This window comes from Daktulosphaira vitifoliae, unplaced genomic scaffold (genome assembly GCF_025091365.1).
Source record: "Daktulosphaira vitifoliae isolate Bord-2020 unplaced genomic scaffold, ASM2509136v1 Scaffold_2, whole genome shotgun sequence".
Taxonomy (NCBI): domain Eukaryota; kingdom Metazoa; phylum Arthropoda; class Insecta; order Hemiptera; family Phylloxeridae; genus Daktulosphaira; species Daktulosphaira vitifoliae.
The window spans coordinates 33,243,810-33,264,684 of NW_026099573.1; the positions used below are offsets into that span (position 1 = coordinate 33,243,810).

At 25.9% G+C, this 20,875-nt stretch overlaps 1 protein-coding gene across 2 annotated transcripts in view; it reads right to left on the minus strand.

Annotated features, from left to right (window-relative positions):
- The window catches only part of LOC126897438 (two pore potassium channel protein sup-9-like), a 46,544-nt gene that overhangs the window by 18,937 nt on the left and 6,732 nt on the right, over positions 1-20,875 (minus strand). The window contains exon 2 of one of the 2 annotated variants that reach the window (XM_050671019.1): positions 8,809-8,964. The exons of the other annotated variant lie outside the window; for it this stretch is intronic. Within the exon in view, the coding sequence (XP_050526976.1) occupies positions 8,809-8,811 (3 nt within the window). The 5' untranslated portion in view covers positions 8,812-8,964. The remainder of the gene's footprint in view (positions 1-8,808; positions 8,965-20,875) is intronic. 2 annotated transcript variants of the gene reach the window in all.

The window sequence follows — 20,875 nt, forward strand, 5'->3', positions numbered from 1 at the left end:
ACTTTATTTTATCTTCACGGTGAAAATGGCTACCGAATGCTATTATTGTGTGAAAATTCTCGATTTTATTTTTTAAATTTTTAACTTTATAATGCTATGACATATTGAAAAGTGTATGGATCAACACAATTTTTTTATGAGAAATAATATTTTTTAATAATCCCTTTTTCATTCTACATACTTTATATTAATTAGGATATTAATAATGAACTAGCAGATAATGTAGCTTATGGAATAGTCCACCAATTTTTTAAAATTAAACACTATCTAAAGATTTGCATCGAAGCGTTTTTTTTTGATAGTGATTTTAATCACTGTCAGATATCATTATACTTAATCCATCTATACCACGTCACCACTGTGCCGCGACCCCCCTGTGCTGGGTTTTTTTTTTTTTTATGTCTGTTGCCACTTTTTCTCAGCTCTCACTGGACCGATTTCTTTCAAAAGTACGTCAAAAGATCACAAATCGTATCTAGTTGAAGACATTACCCTTAAAAATTGAAAAAAATTCCCTCGTTCCCCGAAAATGGGGGAAATATCCAAAAAAATTACAAATTTAAAAATCGGTAAATTTTATCATTTTTTTCACTTTTTTTTCTTAAAACCTCCATAACTTTTTCAAAAATCAACAAATCAACATAATTTTTTTTTATACTAAAACCTTAGATACTTACCTAATATTTGATATCATTTTTTTGAAAATCTATCACTTAACCTGCTCATTGGAAGGGATATTAAATTTGCAACTTTTGTACAAAAATTAACTTTTTCAATTTAATTTTTGAAAATGTTCCGGAAATACTGCGTCCTTCAAACATATATCAAATTAAAACTTATTTTATGTTCTATAAAATGAAAAAAAAAATTTTTGTCATTGACTAATTGTTTATTTTTTATTCCGCGTATCGAAACCTGATTCTGATTTTTACGTTCTGTACAGTTGTACTAGTAGACTAGGTATAATAAGTATTATTTAAATACATGTATATTTTTATATTGTATAATAACTATAAAATAGTCCCGTTATCACAATTTTTATTTTTTATAAGTTATTATGCATTGTCTAGTTAAAAGTAAGATAGCAAATTGTAAATTTGTAGAATTTTTAGCAACGTTTTTATTCTATAAATTATGTTAACTTAAATTAATTTTGATTGTAAAATAAATTTAAATACATAAAAAATTTATATATTCATTTCTATTCAATCGCAATGCATAATCATAAGTCTAACTTTGTAACCTAACATTAACATATAAATTTACCCTATGAAATTTAAATAAAAGCAAAAATCTTGTAGTGCTAACGAACTTCGAGAACAACAGAATAAGTCGTAGGAGGCAATTATAATATATACTATGAATATCACCACTATCAATTAAAACGAATACCACAACTAATTACGTAAGAAAACAACAATTTAAGAACGCATGAAGATACAAGATTACAAGAAGTTTCGTGAACATAACAAGGTTCCCACCCCTAATTTTAAAGAGAACCATAACATAAAAGCTTTTTAAGCATTATTAGAAAAATTTTTTTCTTCTTTCTTTTCTCTTTTTCTTAATATTTTGACCTTTTATAAGGTTCTGAGTCGAACCTTTAATAGGGGAGAGGGTAATGTAAGAAAATTTACTATTATGTTCTTACCACTTATATTACACACGTTTTATTTCTATTTATTTAATTCGTAATACATATTAATTAGCATAGAGGGAGATGCTGATGTGACAATTCTACTCGTCTGTAGCCCGGAGCTACTGACGTCGAACTAACAAAGGGCAGTTGTGTTTGAGTGGCCGTTATAGACATAGTTTTCAATATTATTACTTTCGTCTTATTTATATTATTTATAACTTAACTTGTTTTATTCAACGACCCGTCTATCGCCAATTGTCATCATAGCCAACCAACTCCGTCTCACTTGGATATACCTACTAACCAACTGTACTAGGATTCAGGTCAGACGTATTGTACATTACATATAACTTATATTTACTAAACATCTAAAATATAACTTTACTTTGTCGTTGACATAAAACAATAGACTAATTTTATTTAATAATCTATCCCCTGTAACTAAGGTACACGATTGCCTGTGTCTCCTTCAGGCAATTAAAACTCATTTAAGGAGATAGGGACGATATTTGGGCAGACGTCGGGTAGCTTCCGATTCTTGGTTTTGACCAAGATCCTCAACTATTAAACAAGCCCCTAACACGACACTTTATTTCTACATTTAAACGGCTGCCGTAGTCAAAAAAAACTATTTTTTGTTAAAATTTTCGATTTTAAATTTTCAACTTAAAAATGCTATAACTTTTTGAAAAATGTATATATCAGCACAAATTTTTTTTTTCTAAATACATTATAAGTACATCTTTCATTTGACATACTTTTTATTAAAATTGGACAATTTCCCCGTATATAGGGGGCGTTCAAAACTTGAAACATTGTATAAAAAATTGATCTTTTTCAACTGAACTTTTAAAAATGTTCCGGAAATACTGCGTCCTTTAAACATATATCAAATTAAAGCTTTTTTTATGTGCTATAAAATGAAAAAAAAAATTTTGTCCCGACACGTTATCTTCTATGTGCAAATGGCTGTCGAAAATTTAAAAAAAATGTAATGTTTGCGATAAAAATCACCTTTTATCGGGATGTTTTTTGTACTTAAAACTGCCATAACTTTTTCAAAAATGAACAAATAAAAATAATATTTTTTTGTATTGAAACCTTAGATATTTCCCTTTCATTTGATATAATTTTTTTTGAAAATCTAACACTTATTCTGCTCACTGGGGGGATTTAAAATAGTAACTTTTTTACAAAAACTAACTTTTTCAACTTAATTTTTGAAAATGTTCCGGAAATACTGCGTCCTTTAAACATATATCAAATTAAAGCTTATTTTAAGTACTATAAAATAAAAAGAAAAATTTGTCCCGACGACCTATCTTCTATGTGCAAAAGGCTACCGTATTCAAAAATATGCTAGTTTAACAAATTTTTTTTTTTTTAAATTAAACACTATCTACAGATTTGCATCGAAGCGTTTTTTATGATAGTGATTTTAATCACTGTCAGATATCATCTATACTTTACCCAACTATGCCACGACCCCACTGTGCTGGGTTTTTTTTACTATTGCGCCAATATTTAAAACACTGCCTAGAAAAAAATTCTGAATTCAACGCTGCATTTATTTATAAGTGAGAGTACATTGATTGAGAAATAAATAACTGAAACGTAAAATAAATGAGTACAATACTGTGATTACATAAAATATACAATTAAAATGTAGTATGTTTTTCTTGTTTAATTTTAAAACTGATACAGTCAGAATGTCACTTAAAACTTAAATTAGAGTGCTATTCACTAGTAATTTTTTACAGAAAATAAGTACTTTCTTGTGTGTTCTCGTCATATTCGAATCCAAGATTGATGTAATTGATTTTAATAATTTCATTGACACTATTGACAATTAAATCACGTAAAAAATCAAAAAATGTGTATTCTTCGATGGATTTTTTATTATTTCCTAATTTTTCAGTATGTTTTTTTTTTAAACCACTTTTTATGGTATCATTATGAATATGTTCTTTTTTATAAAATGTCCTTAAAATATTACTTAAATCTTTTATTAAAAAATAGAACAAATCGTCAAATGCCGAAAATGTATCTTTAAAATTAAATTCGTTTATTGGCTTTTGGACTTCTGGTAAGTTAAACTGTTCGTCAAACTCAGTCAATAGTTTAATAAGTTTATTCAAAATTACTGATTCAATACTTAAATCTAAAATTTTTATAAAATTTAAAGCCAATAGGAAGCGTGTTAATACCTGATTTACTGTTTTGAAAGTTGTTACAAATGAATTCTTACGTTGTTTTTGAGTCTCGTAAGAATTATTAGGATTGCAATAAAACCATTCATTGTTCATAAAATATAATATGATACCAAGCCAGTGTACAATTTTTGCGTACTCATAAGTTAACAATTGCGAAGCCATTATTATTTTGTCATAATAATTATGTATAGTAACAATATTCTCTTTGTTAGATACAGTTATGAGTAAATCATTTGTTTCAAAGGATGTACCATTTTCCCTATCATACCACTTGTATTCATGATTGAACGACCATTTTTCTGCCTTAAGAAGTGAATTCAATATATTAACAATGGTTGTCTGATCACATGATGCCGATAATAAAATATTGTACAATATGAGCGACAATGCGATAATAGTGAACGATTTCATATTAATTGTAAATACACTGAACAAAGTTCAATACAAAACTTATTATTTTTCTTAAGGAAATATGAATAACGATACTATATAACTGTTTTGAACTGTAAATAAGAGTTTTAACGTCTTCTATCATATATCATTAGACGTCTTATTAATGTAAAGATAAATTAAGTTTACGCTTTAATGTATTTGGTATAGTTAATAAATTTATATGACTTATTTTTTGATATATGAAAATTTTGACATTGCGGTTATCGCTTAAAATAAAGCATTAACCGTAATACTTATTTGCTATATTTCTATATATATTTATCTATATATATATTTAATATATATATAGATATATATATTTATATATATCTATATATATTTCTAGGTTGCGTTTATTTTCCACCAAATTCCAATATTGATTTATATAACAAGCATTGCGACATAATTGAACATTTTTTAGTAAAATACTCCATTAAAAATATTATTATTGTTGGTGATTTTAACTTAAATGAATTCTCTACTTGTGATTTTAATTTACTTAGAAATCCAATTTCTTCTGTCCTTGTTAATTTTTATATTGATTACTTAAATTTAAAGCAGGTTAATAACATAATCAACAATCATAAGGGTATTTTGGATTTAATATTTACAAACTCTACTGCAGATTTTATTCATTCCTCAAACTATTCTCTTATACCTCTTATTGATTTATATCATCCACCTCTAGAATTTATCTCTTCCTTTACAATCACTACTCCCGCTATCCAGTCTATATATCCTGAAATTTTCAACTTTAATTCCTGTAATTTTAATGACATTCTTGCTCTCTTATCTTGTATAGATATTATGGATAATATTTATACTTTAGACCTAGAAAGTGCCGTATTAAAATTCCATGAAATTATAAATCATTCTTTTGATGTATTAGTTCCAAAGATAAAATTGGATCTCAACTCTGATCACAATATATGCTGGTCCAATTATAACTTAAGAAATTTAATTAAACTCAAAAAATCTGCTCATAAAAAATACAAAATTTCTAATTCTTTATCTGACTACTCTATATTTTCTAATTTACGTAAAGAATGTAAGAAACTATCTAAACAACTCCAATTAAATTATATTCTTAAAATAGAAAAAAACATTAATATTAATATAAAATCATTTTGGAAATATATTCAATCTCTCAAATCAAGTAACTCTAATATTCCGATGTCAATGTTTTTAGAAAATACCCATGCTCATAATTTAAATGATATCTGTAAACTATTTGCTAACCATTTCTCCTCAGTTTATGTTAAAAACAATTTGTCGAATTATATTCTTGAATCTCTTAGTGTTAATATTCATGATATAAATATCATCTCGATGTCCATTACTGAAAATGAAATTTTAGACTACTTATTATCAAGTGATGATAAATCATCTAGTGGCCCAGATGGTATTCCACCGATATTTTTAAAAAAATGCTATTCAGTGCTTGTTAAACCCTTGCACTATTTGTTTAACCTTTCATTATCAACCGGAGTCTTTCCTAGTTTTTGGAAAAAATCATTTATTACGCCCATACACAAGTCTGGCAGCAAAATCGATATCACTAACTATCGACCAATCTCTAAACTCTCCTCTATACCTAAATTATTTGAGGCTATTATTACAAAAAAACTGTCTAGCATATTGTTAAATTATATTAGTCCCACTCAGCATGGTTTCTTGGCAAAACACTCGATTTTTACTAACTTATTAGTTTATCAAAATTATCTTATTAATGCCTTAGATGAGGGGTTTCAAGTCGACACCTTATACACGGATTTCCAGAAAGCCTTTGATAAAGTAGACCATATCTTACTATATTATAAATTGAAATCTTTTGGTATTGATGGTACTTTTCTTAAATGGCTTTACTCGTACCTCACTGATAGAATTCAAGCCATCAAAATCTCATTCCATACATCTTATAACTTTCAGGTCTCTTCGGGGGTTCCTCAAGGATCCCACTTAGGTCCTTTGCTGTTTCTAATTTTTATTAATGATTTACCCCATTTTGTGTTGGATGACTCTAATAAGACACACATGTTATTATTTGCTGATGATGCTAAAATCTTCTGCAAGATAAATTCTGTTATTGATCAAACAAATCTTCAATTGATTTTAAACAAATTTGTTTTATGGAGTGAAAAAAATTACTTACCTCTTAACATAGATAAGTGCAAAATAATATCTTTTACTCGCAAAAGGAATCCCCTCATTCATCGTTATACAATAAATCATTTTTCTTTGTCGAGAGTTAATTCTATTAAAGATTTAGGAATTTATTTTGACAATGATCTTGGTTTTAAAATAAATCATAAAACAATCCTCAGCAAATCTTATAAAATGCTTGGTTTCTTAAACAGAAACACTAATGAGTTCAGTAACCTGCAGTGCCTGAAAACACTTTTTTCTTCATTGGTCAGATCTAACTTAGAATTCGGATCAGTTGTTTGGTCGCAAAATCTTTCTACCTATTATGCCGAACTAGAAAATGTTCAAAATAAGTTTCTTAAAAATATTTCATACAAATTAAATCTTCCCTACTCGAAAAATTCAGTTATTCCACTACAGGAAACATTTGGCCTTGATAGTCTGTCCCTCAGACGAACTCTAGCGGACATAATGTTTATTTTTGATATTCTCAATGGTCATATTCTTTGTCCTGAATTACTAGAAATTATTGGTTTTCGAATCCCTGTTTTAAATACACGTAACCTAGATTTATTCGTTATTCCTCATTTTAAGACAAATAGTGGAGCTTTTTCTTTTTTCCCTAGAGCACTTAGAGTAGCCAATAAAATATCACACTCACTTGATTTTTTTAATTTATCACGCCAACTTTTTAAATCAAAAACTTTATTGTACCTAAGAGAATCAACTCTGCTGTAGCATTATTATTCTTAATTGTTTATCATTATTTTTAATTGTTTATCTTTAGTTTCTATTATATTTTAAAGACTATGTAAATATTTTTATTTGTATTCTATCATGCGACTTCTTATATTTTTGTCTGTTGTGTATCATTATATATTTTGTAAAGGGCTTTACGCCCGTTGAGTTTAGCAATAAAAAATAAAAAATAAAATATAATTTGATTTTTATTTTTACACTATTTTAAAATTTAAAAGATATTATTAGTATCAACAGTATGGTTTTATATTAATTATACACTCAATGTTAAATGACATTATAGGCTTTATAAATAATTATTTGAATTAAAATTGTCTGCAAAACTTAAGTGTATTTTTAACTATTTTGTTATATTTTTTGTATGATTTATGATTCTTTAAGTTAATTAAAGAAGTTTCTTTAATGTATTTGCTGTGGTAATAAATTTATATGATTTATTTCTTTGTTATAAATATTTTGACACTGACCATTATTTTTATCGATTTAAATTAACCTCCTTGCTTGTTTGCTACACTTTCGTAATAAATATAATTCATATTTTTATACTATTTTATAAATAATATGATATTATTGGTATTTACTTAAAATATTTTTTTGTCTACAATTATTGATGTTTAATATAGCAAGTAAGAAATCTATACTGAACCCAACTATACAACGTCCCCACTATGCCGCGACCCCACTGTGCTGGGTTTTATTTTTTTGTTTTAATTTTTTAATTTTATTTATTCATTAATCTTACTTGCTATTTTATTTACTATAAAATGAAAAAAAAAAATTTGTCCCGACACTTTATCTTCTGCATGTAAATGGCTGCCGTAGTTAAAAAAAACTATATTTTTGTGTTAAAATTTTCGATTTTAAATTTTAAACTTTAAATTACTATAACTTTTTGAAAAATGTATAGATTAACACAAATTTTTGTTTCTAAATACATTATATATACCCCTTTCATCCGACTTACTTTTTTTTTAAATCGGGCAATTCACCCTTATTCAGAGGTCGTTCAAAACTTGTAATATACGTATAATGAGTAGAACTTTTTCAACTTAACTTTTGAAAGTGTTCCGGAAATACTGCGTCCGTTAAACATATGTCAAATTAAAGCTTATGTCATGTACTATAAAATTAAAAAAAAAAATTTGTCCCGACACTTTATCTTCTATGTGCAAATGGCTACCGTATTCAAAAATATTATATTTTTTTGTTAAAATCCTGGGTTTTGTATTTTATTTTATTTTAAAATATCTTATAAAGGCAAAACACTGCCCTATTTTTTTATAATTATTATTTTATAATAGACTAAATTGAATAACTTTTTTTTTATTGGTTTTTTTATATATATAATCATTAAAATTAATTAAATTCTGAATATTTCCATTGTAGAATGTTTTTAAACGCCAAAAGTTAATTAAAAATGATTACTATGATTTTTATTTAAGTGATCTATTACGATAAAAATGTAAATAAATCTAACTTTTCTGATAAATGTACTGTAAATAGTAATTATAAAATTCCCTGATTGCATATTAATCTTAACAATTTCATTTTTTTCTATTAGTATTACTATTAGTAATTAATCCATTTGCTTTATAGCTATGTACACTATAATTTACTGACCATTTTACTTCCATTAACTTTATATCCCAATCTCTGTTCTTCCCACTTTCAGTTATCATAGTTAAACATTTGATAACAGTACCATTTGTTTTCTCAACTTGACCATTACTTCTAGGACTCTTGATTGCAGATTTTACTTGTATAATATTATGATCTCTAGAAAAATTTTCAAAAATCACTGAAGTATAGGCGAAACCTCGATCGCTAATAATTTAAGTGGCTTGCCATAATAGAATACAATAAGTCGTACGTACGCTTTTGTTTCCTCCACACTCACAATAACTTACTCACTATAGCCATCTATAAAAGTTGTAATAACTAAAAATAAAGTTGATTAGGATGGTAATAAAGAAGAATGATAATGCATTATCCATAAAGACACAATAAATACAAATACTTTGTTTCTAGTTATTACTTAATTAGTGTAGTTAGTGTATTAAAACTACCCTTACCTAATATTCACTGATGATAGATTCTCGATTGTTGATTTGCTGTTGTTAAGTGTTATTTAAAATTATAGTAGATAATTTAATAAAAGAGAATTATATGGGAATCATATAAGCGTATATATCTTTAAGCAAAGTGTTAGTTATTTTAATAAATGTGCGTTTTAGACTAAATAAGAAAAGTTAAAAATATAGAGACACAGTATAAAGAATACACTACAATATGTAGAGAATAATCTTAAATAGTTACTTGTTAAAAGAGATTGTTGAGTGAGATAAAGAGACAAAAGAGTGAGAGGAAAAACAGGGGCCTCAGCCCTTATATAATGTACCACAAACAAGGATTGAGCGTCTCGAATGTATAATACTTTTTTATAGGCATATTGAGTCATCAATATGTACTCCAATCAAGGCAAACCAGTTACTTTTAATTAATTTTCTTTATTTAATACTTTTGTGGTGTCTCAAAGACAGTGTATTGTTTATTAAAGGTAGAGAAATAAAAGAAGTATTGATTTTGTAATGTTCCAGAGGAGAATATTACAAAGTCGACACATACTTGTTGTCCCTATCAGTTAACACAAATGGTCTAAATGTACAGCTAACATTGGTTGATTACACTTATCCAAAGGATGCCAATAAGTAGCTCCTTTATTTGGTACCTTGTTATATAAACAATTTATACTTTTATTTACATACTATATAACAAAATTTTTTATTTTAGGAATACAATAACTTATTTTTATTTTTGATAAAGTTTCATCCATATCCAAATGTAAAAAATGACGATGGACTTTACTAACTATATCATATCTCATTCCTTTGGGTAAATACAAACGCCTTCTTCCTTTGGTATTTCTGTACAACCGAACATCCTCTAAATCATACTTGTTTGTTACCTTCAAGTCTTTATCATTAATTTTCTCTATTATTTCTACAATTTCAACACTGTTTCGCTGTATTGATGCTACCGAGACTGTAGTTATTTTAATACCAATTACGTATAAATTAGCTGTTTCAATTGTTTCAACGGGCTCTACGGGACTGCGACTAAGTGCATCTGGTGCTGAATTACAAAAACCTACTTATGTATTCAATAGTATAGTTACACTCAGACAGTGTTATACATTTTGAAAATTGGTTTTTGTACAATAAATTGTTTGGAAAGTATTATGTTGTTCAGTACTCCATTCGAATTTAGTATTTTTACTCAACAAATTTGTAAGGGGTCCTGCTTTAAGAGCATAATTACGAACAAATCTACAAAAATAGCTCGCTAAACCTATGAAACTACGCACAACTCGGACATCTTTTGATATAGGAAATTTCTTAATAGCTAACGTTTTTCTCGTCACTAATTCTATACCGTCTTTATTTACTTCAAATCCTAAGTACACTATCTTAGTCATAAAAGACCTACACTTGTCAATTCTTAAAGTCAAACCAGCCTCTCTAAGAGCTTGAAAAACTATTTTAAATTTTTTAACCTTCTTCGACAGTTTCACTTGGCATTATTACATCGTCTAAATAAACTGATGCCACAGTAAACAAAAAAAGATTATAGAGCAGTTGTTATTTGTTTGGAAAAATTTGCTGGACCGTTTGTCACACCGAAGGGGATGCGTATAAATTGATATAACCCATCTGAGGTGATAAAAGCTGTTCATGACCTTGTTCCACTATCATTAGTAGAAAAACCCAACCCAACCGATAGATGCAAGTCTGGATAAAAGGAAATGCGCTTTAATAAACCAATAAGTGTAATAACATTTTCCGTTTGAACACTTGAATCTAAAGTGTTCATGAACTATAATGCACCTAGAAAGCGTTTTGATATTGCTTTTACATTATCGAAAACTAAAAAGAATTTATTTTTACGATCCTTTTGATTGTTGTATAACTCACAAGAGTTGAGATTATCACCATACAACCAACTTTTAGCTTCGATGCGAAGCTAAAAAATTTTACTATGATGTGTTTTTTTTTTTTGTGTCTGTTACCACTTTTTCTCAGCTCTCACTGAACCGATTTCTTTCAACGATACGTCTAAAGATCATAAATTGTATCTAGTCGAAGACATTACCCTCAAAAATTGAAAAAATTTCCCTCGTTCCCCTTAAATGGGGGAAACCTCTAAAAAAATTACAAATTTAAAAATCGCTAATTTTTTTAATTTTTTTCACTTAAAACTGCCTTAACTTTTTCAATAATGATTATATCAATATAAATTGTTTTTATAGATTCATAATATCTTTATCTACCATTTGATGTATTTTTTTAAGAAATTTAATCCTTCACCTGCCCACAAGGGGGATTCATAACAACAATTTTATTATAAAAAATTAACTTTTTCAACTTAACTTTTGAAAGTGTTCCGGAAATACTGACACTTTTATATATATCTTAAAATAAAGCTAATGTAATATACTTTATTATGGTAAAAAAAATTTCGGACTTTATTTTATCTTCATGGTGAAAACAGACATCGAAGTTAATAAAAAAAATACGATTTTTGTAAAAAAATTCTTTTTCATATTTTTAACTTTATAACGCTATAACTTTTTGAAAATTGTATGGATCAATACAATTTTTTATGAGAAATAATATTTATATACCTCTTTAATTAGACATATTTTTTATAAATCGGACCAGTTACTTTAATACAGGGGGGGTTCAAATCTTTATAATGCGTATAGAAAGTAGAATTTTTTCAACTTAATTTTTGAAAGTGATCCGGAAATACTGACACTCTAATATATCTTAAATTAAAGCTTATGTAATATACTTTAATATTAAAAAAAAAATTTTGTACTTTATTTTGTCTTCATGGTGAAAATAGCTACCGTATTCAAAAATATGCTATTTTTGTGTTAATATTCTTGGTTTTGTATTTTATTTTATTATATGGGGATTACACTGATTTTCATAAATATTATATCAATCTAATTGACATAGTTTTTTTGATAGATGCATCAAGTCTTTACCTATCATTTGGTATATTTTTTTATAAATTTGACTCTTTACCTGCTTATAGGGGGGGTTAAAAACTAAAAATTACTTAAAGAAAGTAGAACTTTTTTAATTTTATTTTTTGAAGTGTTCCGGAAATACTGACACTTTTAAATATATCTTAAATTAAAGCTTATGTAATATACTTTATTACGAAAAAAAAAATTTCAGACTTTAGTTTGTTTTCATAGTGAAAACTAACATTAAAGTTAATAAAAAAATAAGATCTTTGTAAAAAAATTCTTTTTTATATTTTTTATTTTATAATGCTATAACTTTTTGAAAAATATATGGCTCAATACAATTATTATATAATAAATACTAATTATATACCTCTTTCATTCGACTTACTTTTTTTTTAAATAAACCCATTTACCTTTATATATTTATACAATATATATATATTCATATAATACACTTAAAATTAATAAAACTTGTAATCAGGATATTAATAAGGAGATAGGAGATCAAGTAGCTTTTGGAATAATCCATCAATTTTTCAAAATTAAACACTTTCTACAGATTAGCATTGAAGAGTTTTTTATGATAGTGATTTTAATCACTGTTAGATATCATCTATACTGGACCCAACTATGCCACGACCCCACTGTGCCAGGTTTTTTTTTAAATAGTCATCCATTCTTCATTTATAATATTTAATTCACACCAAGCCAGTGTAGAATTTTAGTGTATTCATAAGTTAATAATTACAAAACTATCGTTATTTTGTCATGTACATTTTCTTTGGTAACAATATTCTTACTGTTAGAATCAGATATGAGTAAATCATTTGTTTCAAAGGAAATACAGTTTCCGATATCATACCAGTTGTATTCATGGTTGAATGTCCATTTATCTACCCTAAGAAGTGAATTCAATATATTAACAATGTTTGTCTGATCACATGATGTCAATAAAAATATATTGTACAAGATGAGCGACAATGCAATGATACTAAACTTATTATTATTATCAGGGAACCATTAAAAATGATACTATTTAACTATTTTGAAATGTAAATAAGAGTTTTAAAATCTTCTATCATATATCATTAGACTTCTTATTAAAGTAAAGATAAATTAAGTTTACGCTTTAATGTATTTGCTATAGTTAATAAATTTATATGATTTATTTTTTTGTTTATGAAATTTTTGAAACTGAGAATTTTTAACGATCTAAATAAAAAGAATTACTGCAATGTTTATTTATTATTTTTGAATAATTATATATTTTTTTACTATAATAAATTATTATTTTTTAACTTTAAGCTCTATATTTTTAATCTATAAATAATTTATAAATTTTCAAGTATATTAATCGAATAAAATAATAAATGTATTGAATAAATAAAAAACGACAGTATGGTAGTATATTAAGTATACATTTAATGTTAATTGTTGTTATAGGCTATTTTCTGCAACATTTAAGTGCATTTTTAACTATTTTGCTATATTTTTTGTATGATTTATGTTTTGAAGATAAATTAAAGTGTTACTTTTGCTGTGGTAATAAATTTATATGATTTATTTTTTTGTTATGAATATTTTGACACTGAGTATTATTTTTTCAATTAAAATAAAAAATTAATCTCTTTGATTATTTACTACATTTCCATAATAAATATAATTCATATTTTTACACTATTTTAAGAATAATATGATATTATTGGTATATACTTAAAATATCTTTTGCCTACAATTATTTATGTTTAATTTTGCAAATATTTTAAGATTAATGAATCATTAAAATTAAAAAATTAGAACAAAAAAAATTTGTCATTTTCTATATATTATCTATAATTTATTTTAACTTAAGGCTAGGGAAATAAAAATCTTTTGAACTAAAATCCAATAAAGATATTGCAACCTGAATACATATATGTATAGAAATGAAAAAAAACTAATGAAAAAAGTTTTTAGTTTCTTCTTTTTAAAGAAAATTCCTATTAATAACTCCTGAATATTTATTTACTTCTTAAACTACAATTATCTCTCTTATGTTATTAAACATTGGTATTTTTAATTTAAATTGATACTCAGATCAAAATTATATATATTTATTTTAATAGACGACATTTATTATAGTTTTTTGAACCATATAATTTGTTCTTTATAAAAATGTTGAATATCTTTTATGATAAAAATAGATAGATGTGGCATGTAATTTTACCAAGTATACCAACTTTGTATGGATTTTGTGAATACATTAGCATGGAGGTTCTATAGGCGTTCATAGAGCCAAGGGTTGAAAACAATAAAGACAATTTAATATAAAAATAAACGATTAAAGTTCCTCTTTATATATATCAGTGTTGGGAAAGTTCCTTTTTAAATGGAACTCGTTCCAGATCCTAGTTCTTTATATTAAGAAGGAACTTGTTCCAGATCCAGTTCCTGCAAAATAAGAACTCGTTCCACTCTTCGTTCCTTTTATGTAACCAAGTTATTAAAAAAATTGTGGCAATGAGATCATGATAACGGTCATCAATGATTTTCATCAGCAGTCGAATACAAAACAAATTTGTAGTATTCCTTATCTAAAAGTATTCGAAAATTATATTTATAAGCAGGTAGTAAATGCTAACGACTTGTGTCAACGCGACCAATGTCTATTGTCTACATATAAGTTAGAAATAATAAATCAGAAAACCCAAAACCTTTAACATAAATTAGTTAACAAGAAACGACGATAATATTCGGTGCATTATTTAATATATGTACACTTATATTAAATATTTACTGTATACCTACATGTGATAATAACTCTATTTATAGTCAATTGATTCATTTAAACAGCCTACGATCTCGGCTGGGTATATAGGGGACTTCCATTGTCAAAAGTCAACTAAAAATACCTTGATATTTTAATGTCTAGATACGAAGAAAACTACACTAAAACATGTTTACAAAAATTTTTAGGAACTGTAATTTCCGTTCACGTTCCTTAAAAAATGGAATTTGTTCATTTTCCTCGTTCCTTTATTTTAAAAGGAAGCATTTCCTAGCATCGTTCCTTCAAAAAGAACTCGTTCCAGGAATCCGTTCCTTTTGGAACTAGTTCCTTCTCAACACTGATATATATATATATATGCAGGCTGATTTTTTTATCATAACCCATTCAATTACTTACAGAGTAATAATAATTTAAACATTTTTTTTTTTGGTTATCTTTACACATTATTCTTGAATTGTTAACTATGTAATACTGCTAATATCAGCAGGTACACAGCATTGTTATTATCAATGTTAGTAAGGCACATTGTTGTGAGTTTAAGAATACACCAACTGATAATACAGAAATCTATTGATAGTCATAATTGATAATAAACAATCCGTGACTGTGACAGCAATGTCATAAAAATCCAATAAGCTACCAGTATCTGTAATCCCTTGTGTATTATACATGTATATTAACTCAAAAATTTGAAACTTTAAATGTTTATATCTAATAAACTAATAAAGTTATACTGAAAATTCAAATGCCATTTACTATTGTATTAAAAATCCAAACATTTTATTAAATTAAAAATATGTGTTCCCATTTAAAAAAACAAAATTGACACCCTTACAAGGCATAAGAGATGAACATAAAAAGTTTTAAATAGTTAATAATTGAAGAATAATATGTAGGTAAAAAAACCAAAAAAAAAATGTTTAAATTATATATATTCTGCAAGTAATTGAGCAGGTTATGATAAAAAAATCACCCTGTATGTATTTATATATATTCATATTAATTTACTATATAATATTCTATTTTTTGGAACTTATAATTTGCTCTTTACAAAAATTTAAAATTTTCTATAGTTTCTGCAAAAATAAATGTCTTACTGAAATCACCTTGATAGGATAATGAAAAAAATAAAATAATAACAAATAAATTTTTTTTAACTTTTTTGAAGAGTAAATATTATTGAAAAATTAATCTTATGAAGCTATATACAAGGGGTAGTTAAATACATTTTTTTAAATATTTATTTTAATATTTGTTAAAAAAAGAGCAGCCTAAACACTGCTACATTCATGTAGTCTAAATTTTTAAATGCAAGTTACTAAAAAAATTGCTTTAAAATTATTTTTAAACTAGTCACAGTCCCCCAAAAATTATGAGCATTTATATATTTAAAGAAAGAAAAAATTAATTCAAGTCCCCCCACATTGTTTAAATTACGTGTATGAGATACAATTTCTAAAGGGGAGTAAAAAAATTTTTTTTATAGAATGTTTGAACAAATTTCAGAAAATTATTTAACAATCTTGTAACAATTATTAGAAACATAACTATTTTATAATTTTCATAAAATTTATAAAGGTCAACAAAATAATTATAATTTAAAAATACTTTTATCATTGAAGTTATAAATTAGTAAATATTTATTTTTTAATAATACTAACTTATTAACAATGTATGATTGAGATCAAAATCAATAAACTCTCTGTATCACAATATATATTTTTAAATGATTTAAACGTATGGTAAAGAAAAGAAAATGTTCAAAAACAAATCATTTCTGCATGCATTAATAATTTCAAATTGTAGAAAATAATAAGTATAAATAACATTATTATTATTATTATTATCATTTTATAAAATAAAGAATAAAAAATGATAAAAACAGATTAAACTTTAGGAAAAAATGTGATTTTTAGCTCCTTTGAAAAGGTTTGTTATTATTGAATACCAAAAATTTCAACATTTGCATTGGTCTCATAGTCTTATTTTAAACTGATTATTAGTTTTGTCTATGTATGTTAATACACAACTTATAGACACCACTATAATATTGAACATCAATCCTAAATACTTGTAGTGATAAACTATTTATTACAAAAATAATTTTAACATTTTGTTTGTTTTTAGCTTCGATGCGAAGCTGAGAAGGTATTGGTTTTACTAAGATGTGTTTTTTTTTTTTTTGTGTCTGTTACCACTTTTTCTCAGCTCTCACCGAAACGATTTCTTTCAATGATACGTCAAAAGATCACGAATCGTATCTAGTCGAAGACATTACCCTTAAAAATTGAAAAAAATTCCCTCGTTCCCCGTAAATGGGGGAAACCTCCAAAAAAATTACAAATTAAAAATCGCTAATTTTCGAAATTTTCGAAATTTTTTTACTAAAAACTGCCGTAACTTTTTAAAAATTGAACATATCAATAAAGTTTTTTTTTATAGATGCTTGATGTTTTTAACTATCATTAGATATATTTTTTTTGTAAATTTGACCCTTTACCTGCCCACAGGAGGGGATTTAAAGTGACAACTTTTTCACAAAAAATTAATATTTTTAACATAAATTTTGAAACTGTTTCGGAAAGTCTGACACTTTTATATATATCTTAAATTAAAGCTAATGTAATATACTTTATTATGGTAAAAAAAAATTTCAGACTTTATTTTATCTTCATGGTGAAAACAGACATCAAAGTTTATAAAAAAAACCCAGCACAGGGCGGTGGCGGCACAGTGGTGACGTGGCATAGTTGGATCAAGTAACATATTTTTTAATAATCCCTTTTTCCTTCGACATACTTTATCTTAATCAGGATATTAATAAGGAACTAGCAGATTATGTAGCTTTTGGAATAATTCACCAATTTTTTAAAATTAAATACTATCTAAAGATTTGCATCGAAGCGTTTTTTTTTATAGTGATTTTAATCACTGTCAGATATCATTATACTTGATCCAACTATGCCACGTCACCACTGTGCCGCGAACCCCCTGTGCTGGGTTTTTTTAATATTACATGTTTAGAAAATATAGTTTAACTATTATTTATGATATAAAATAATTTAATTTGGTCTAGTAGATGTGCTACAAGACCAAAATTTCTGAGGGTACTAAAATTAGGTAAAACTTACGGACCCATGAAGATAGTATAGCGTTAGTTTAGCTATCATAGATATGTCAACGAAAACAAAAATTAAAATGCATTGTTATCATTATCGTTATTCGGATACGGATATAAATGGATTTATACATATATATATATATATATGATTATCTGTCAAAATATCTTTTTTTTAGTAATTATAAAATTTTAATTTGGACGATATTGAAAATAAAAAAGTTATAACATCAATTAAATATTTGTTCAATCAAACTAATAAATGCGTTACATTATTTTTGGGAGTGCTAAAGTCCACCTAACAACCATGCCCCGCCGTTACACTCGTGAATAAACTATTAAAACATGATTTTAAGTTTCATATGAATTAAAAATATATTTTACAATTAGAATCAATTTTTATAATACGCTCAAATGATTAGATTTCTTTTACATCTTTTTGATTGGATTTTTTTAACTACAACGCATAGCTGCATTTGTCTTGAATAGTGTGCTTTTTTTTATAATTAACCAAATCTATTATTTAAAATTTAGACTAGATAGGTTACTCATTTTTTCTGACTTGTAGTGTTTTAATTGAATTTAAAAAAATAAAGTTGAATTATAATTTATAAGTTACTAAGTTTTAATAGAAAACTTAATTAAGTTATTAGTGACTTCAGATAATAACTTTTTAATCTAAGATAGGTTAGCTAAAAGAAATATTTTTGTCTATATAAAATGTATTTTTTTTTGTTCGAAAAAAAGAATAAATTCTAAATATCTACCATAAAAACTACAGTAAAAAATCTATTTTTAACATTTTTAATATTAGTAAAACACATATGTACCACAAAATTCTGTTTTTGATGTTCAAGACATAAACAGTCCAATACCTTCACACGATTACAATTTTTCATTACTTCATATTTTTCGGGGATGTTACTCACTCTTATACTTGTGAAAAGGCACTTGCCACCAATCAAATATTTTCAATAAAAAGAAATTTTAATGTATGTACTTATAAGCAGATGCATAATTTCAAATTTCACTAGAATGGGGCAAATTTTTGAACAGTCCATCATTTTACAAAGTTGCTATTTTCCCTCATAATTAATTTCTTAAGAATTCATAACTATTAAAATTTATATAAAAATAAAAAAAAACATGATTTTTTCTAAAATCATTTTAATAATAATAAGTAAAAAAATTCAAATATTGTATTGTATCTGATTATGGTTATGGATAACAGAGAGATCGTTAAAATCCAGTTTCTATAATATTTTAAATATAAAATATTAAGTGTCATAATTTTTTTCATTTTTGCTCTATTTCTTAGATTGTTGTGAATTGTTTTTTAATGAGAAACGGGTTTCTCAAAGTAAAAGCAGTAAGATTGTGGAACTATCGATCTCGATTTTCTTTAAAATTTAGATTAGGCTAAGTTACTACCCCCCGAAAACGGTCCTAACTATTACTTATATAACTTAGAAAATAAAGTTTATAATATATTTATTTTTTACACTTCTTCACGTGCACATAAACAGATGTAGCTATCGCTAAACTGATTTTTTTAAAATAAATGAGTATTAGTCTTTGTTGTTTAACTTAGCTATATTTTGTTTTTATGCTGCTTGTTCATCATTAGGGTAAGCGGAGTACGATGATTTTCTTGAATTTAAAATAATAAATTAATGTTTTAAAAATATAATAACTTTAGAAGGGCAAATTGTTCAAAGATAAATTTAATGAACACATGTGTTTGTTTTAAATCACACTTATACTTTTTTTGAAAAAACGATATAATATTGCTGTTTTATGACGTAAGGATTCAATTTGAGCGCGATTTCATAAATACCTTTTTTTATTGTAATAGCAAAATAAAAATCAACAGGAAAAATCATATGAAATTACGTTTTATTCAAATTAGAGAAAGTTTTGAATAAAAATAAACGAGAAAAATTGTTTTTTTCATTTACCGATTTTAAAAATTGTAATTTTTTGGGGTATATCGTCCATTTAAAGAGCAATGTTTGTCCTGTAATTGTTTGGGAAATTCTTAAAAGCAATGTCTTCAATGAAATACGATATGTGATGTTTTGACATATCATTGAAAGAAATTGATCCGGTGAGAGCTGTTAAAAATTGACGACAGACAAAAAAAAATACATTATAGTAAAATTAATACGTTGTCAACTGCGCATCAAAGCTAAAATCAAATTTACTTAATAAGTTATTCAGTTAAGTTTAAACATTAACCTAACTTAACTTTCATAAAATAACGACTAAATGTGCAAAAACAATGTGTCGTATAAATAAAATGTAGAATTTAAATACAGATATTTAATATTGATCAAATTATGACCGGTAAAAATCTCTTTGATCAATTGAAATCATGCTAATTTTAGTATTTTTCAATATCTTTAATTTCTTATAAAGCTCAATTATCTCTCCAAAGCCCCATGTTTAATTTTCGGATCGCAACTATGTTTACAATGGCGAGTGTATGTTTTTTTGGTAAGAATATCAAAACTAGTTTTGTTAGTCATCGACCGTACGTAATAGTTTACATTTATATTTTTGTAATTTTCTGCTATGTGCGTTTTAGCTTTCATTTTCTGTATTTTACACGAGTGACTGTGTAAAAAAAAAAAAAAACATGAAATTTTTTTATAAGGATCCGGCCGATAACGGTTCATCGTTCCTGCTCATCGGAGAGACCCAGTTGGACTTGTATTATGAGTACTGTATTTAGTATATTATTCCTTCAAAAATCTCCTCT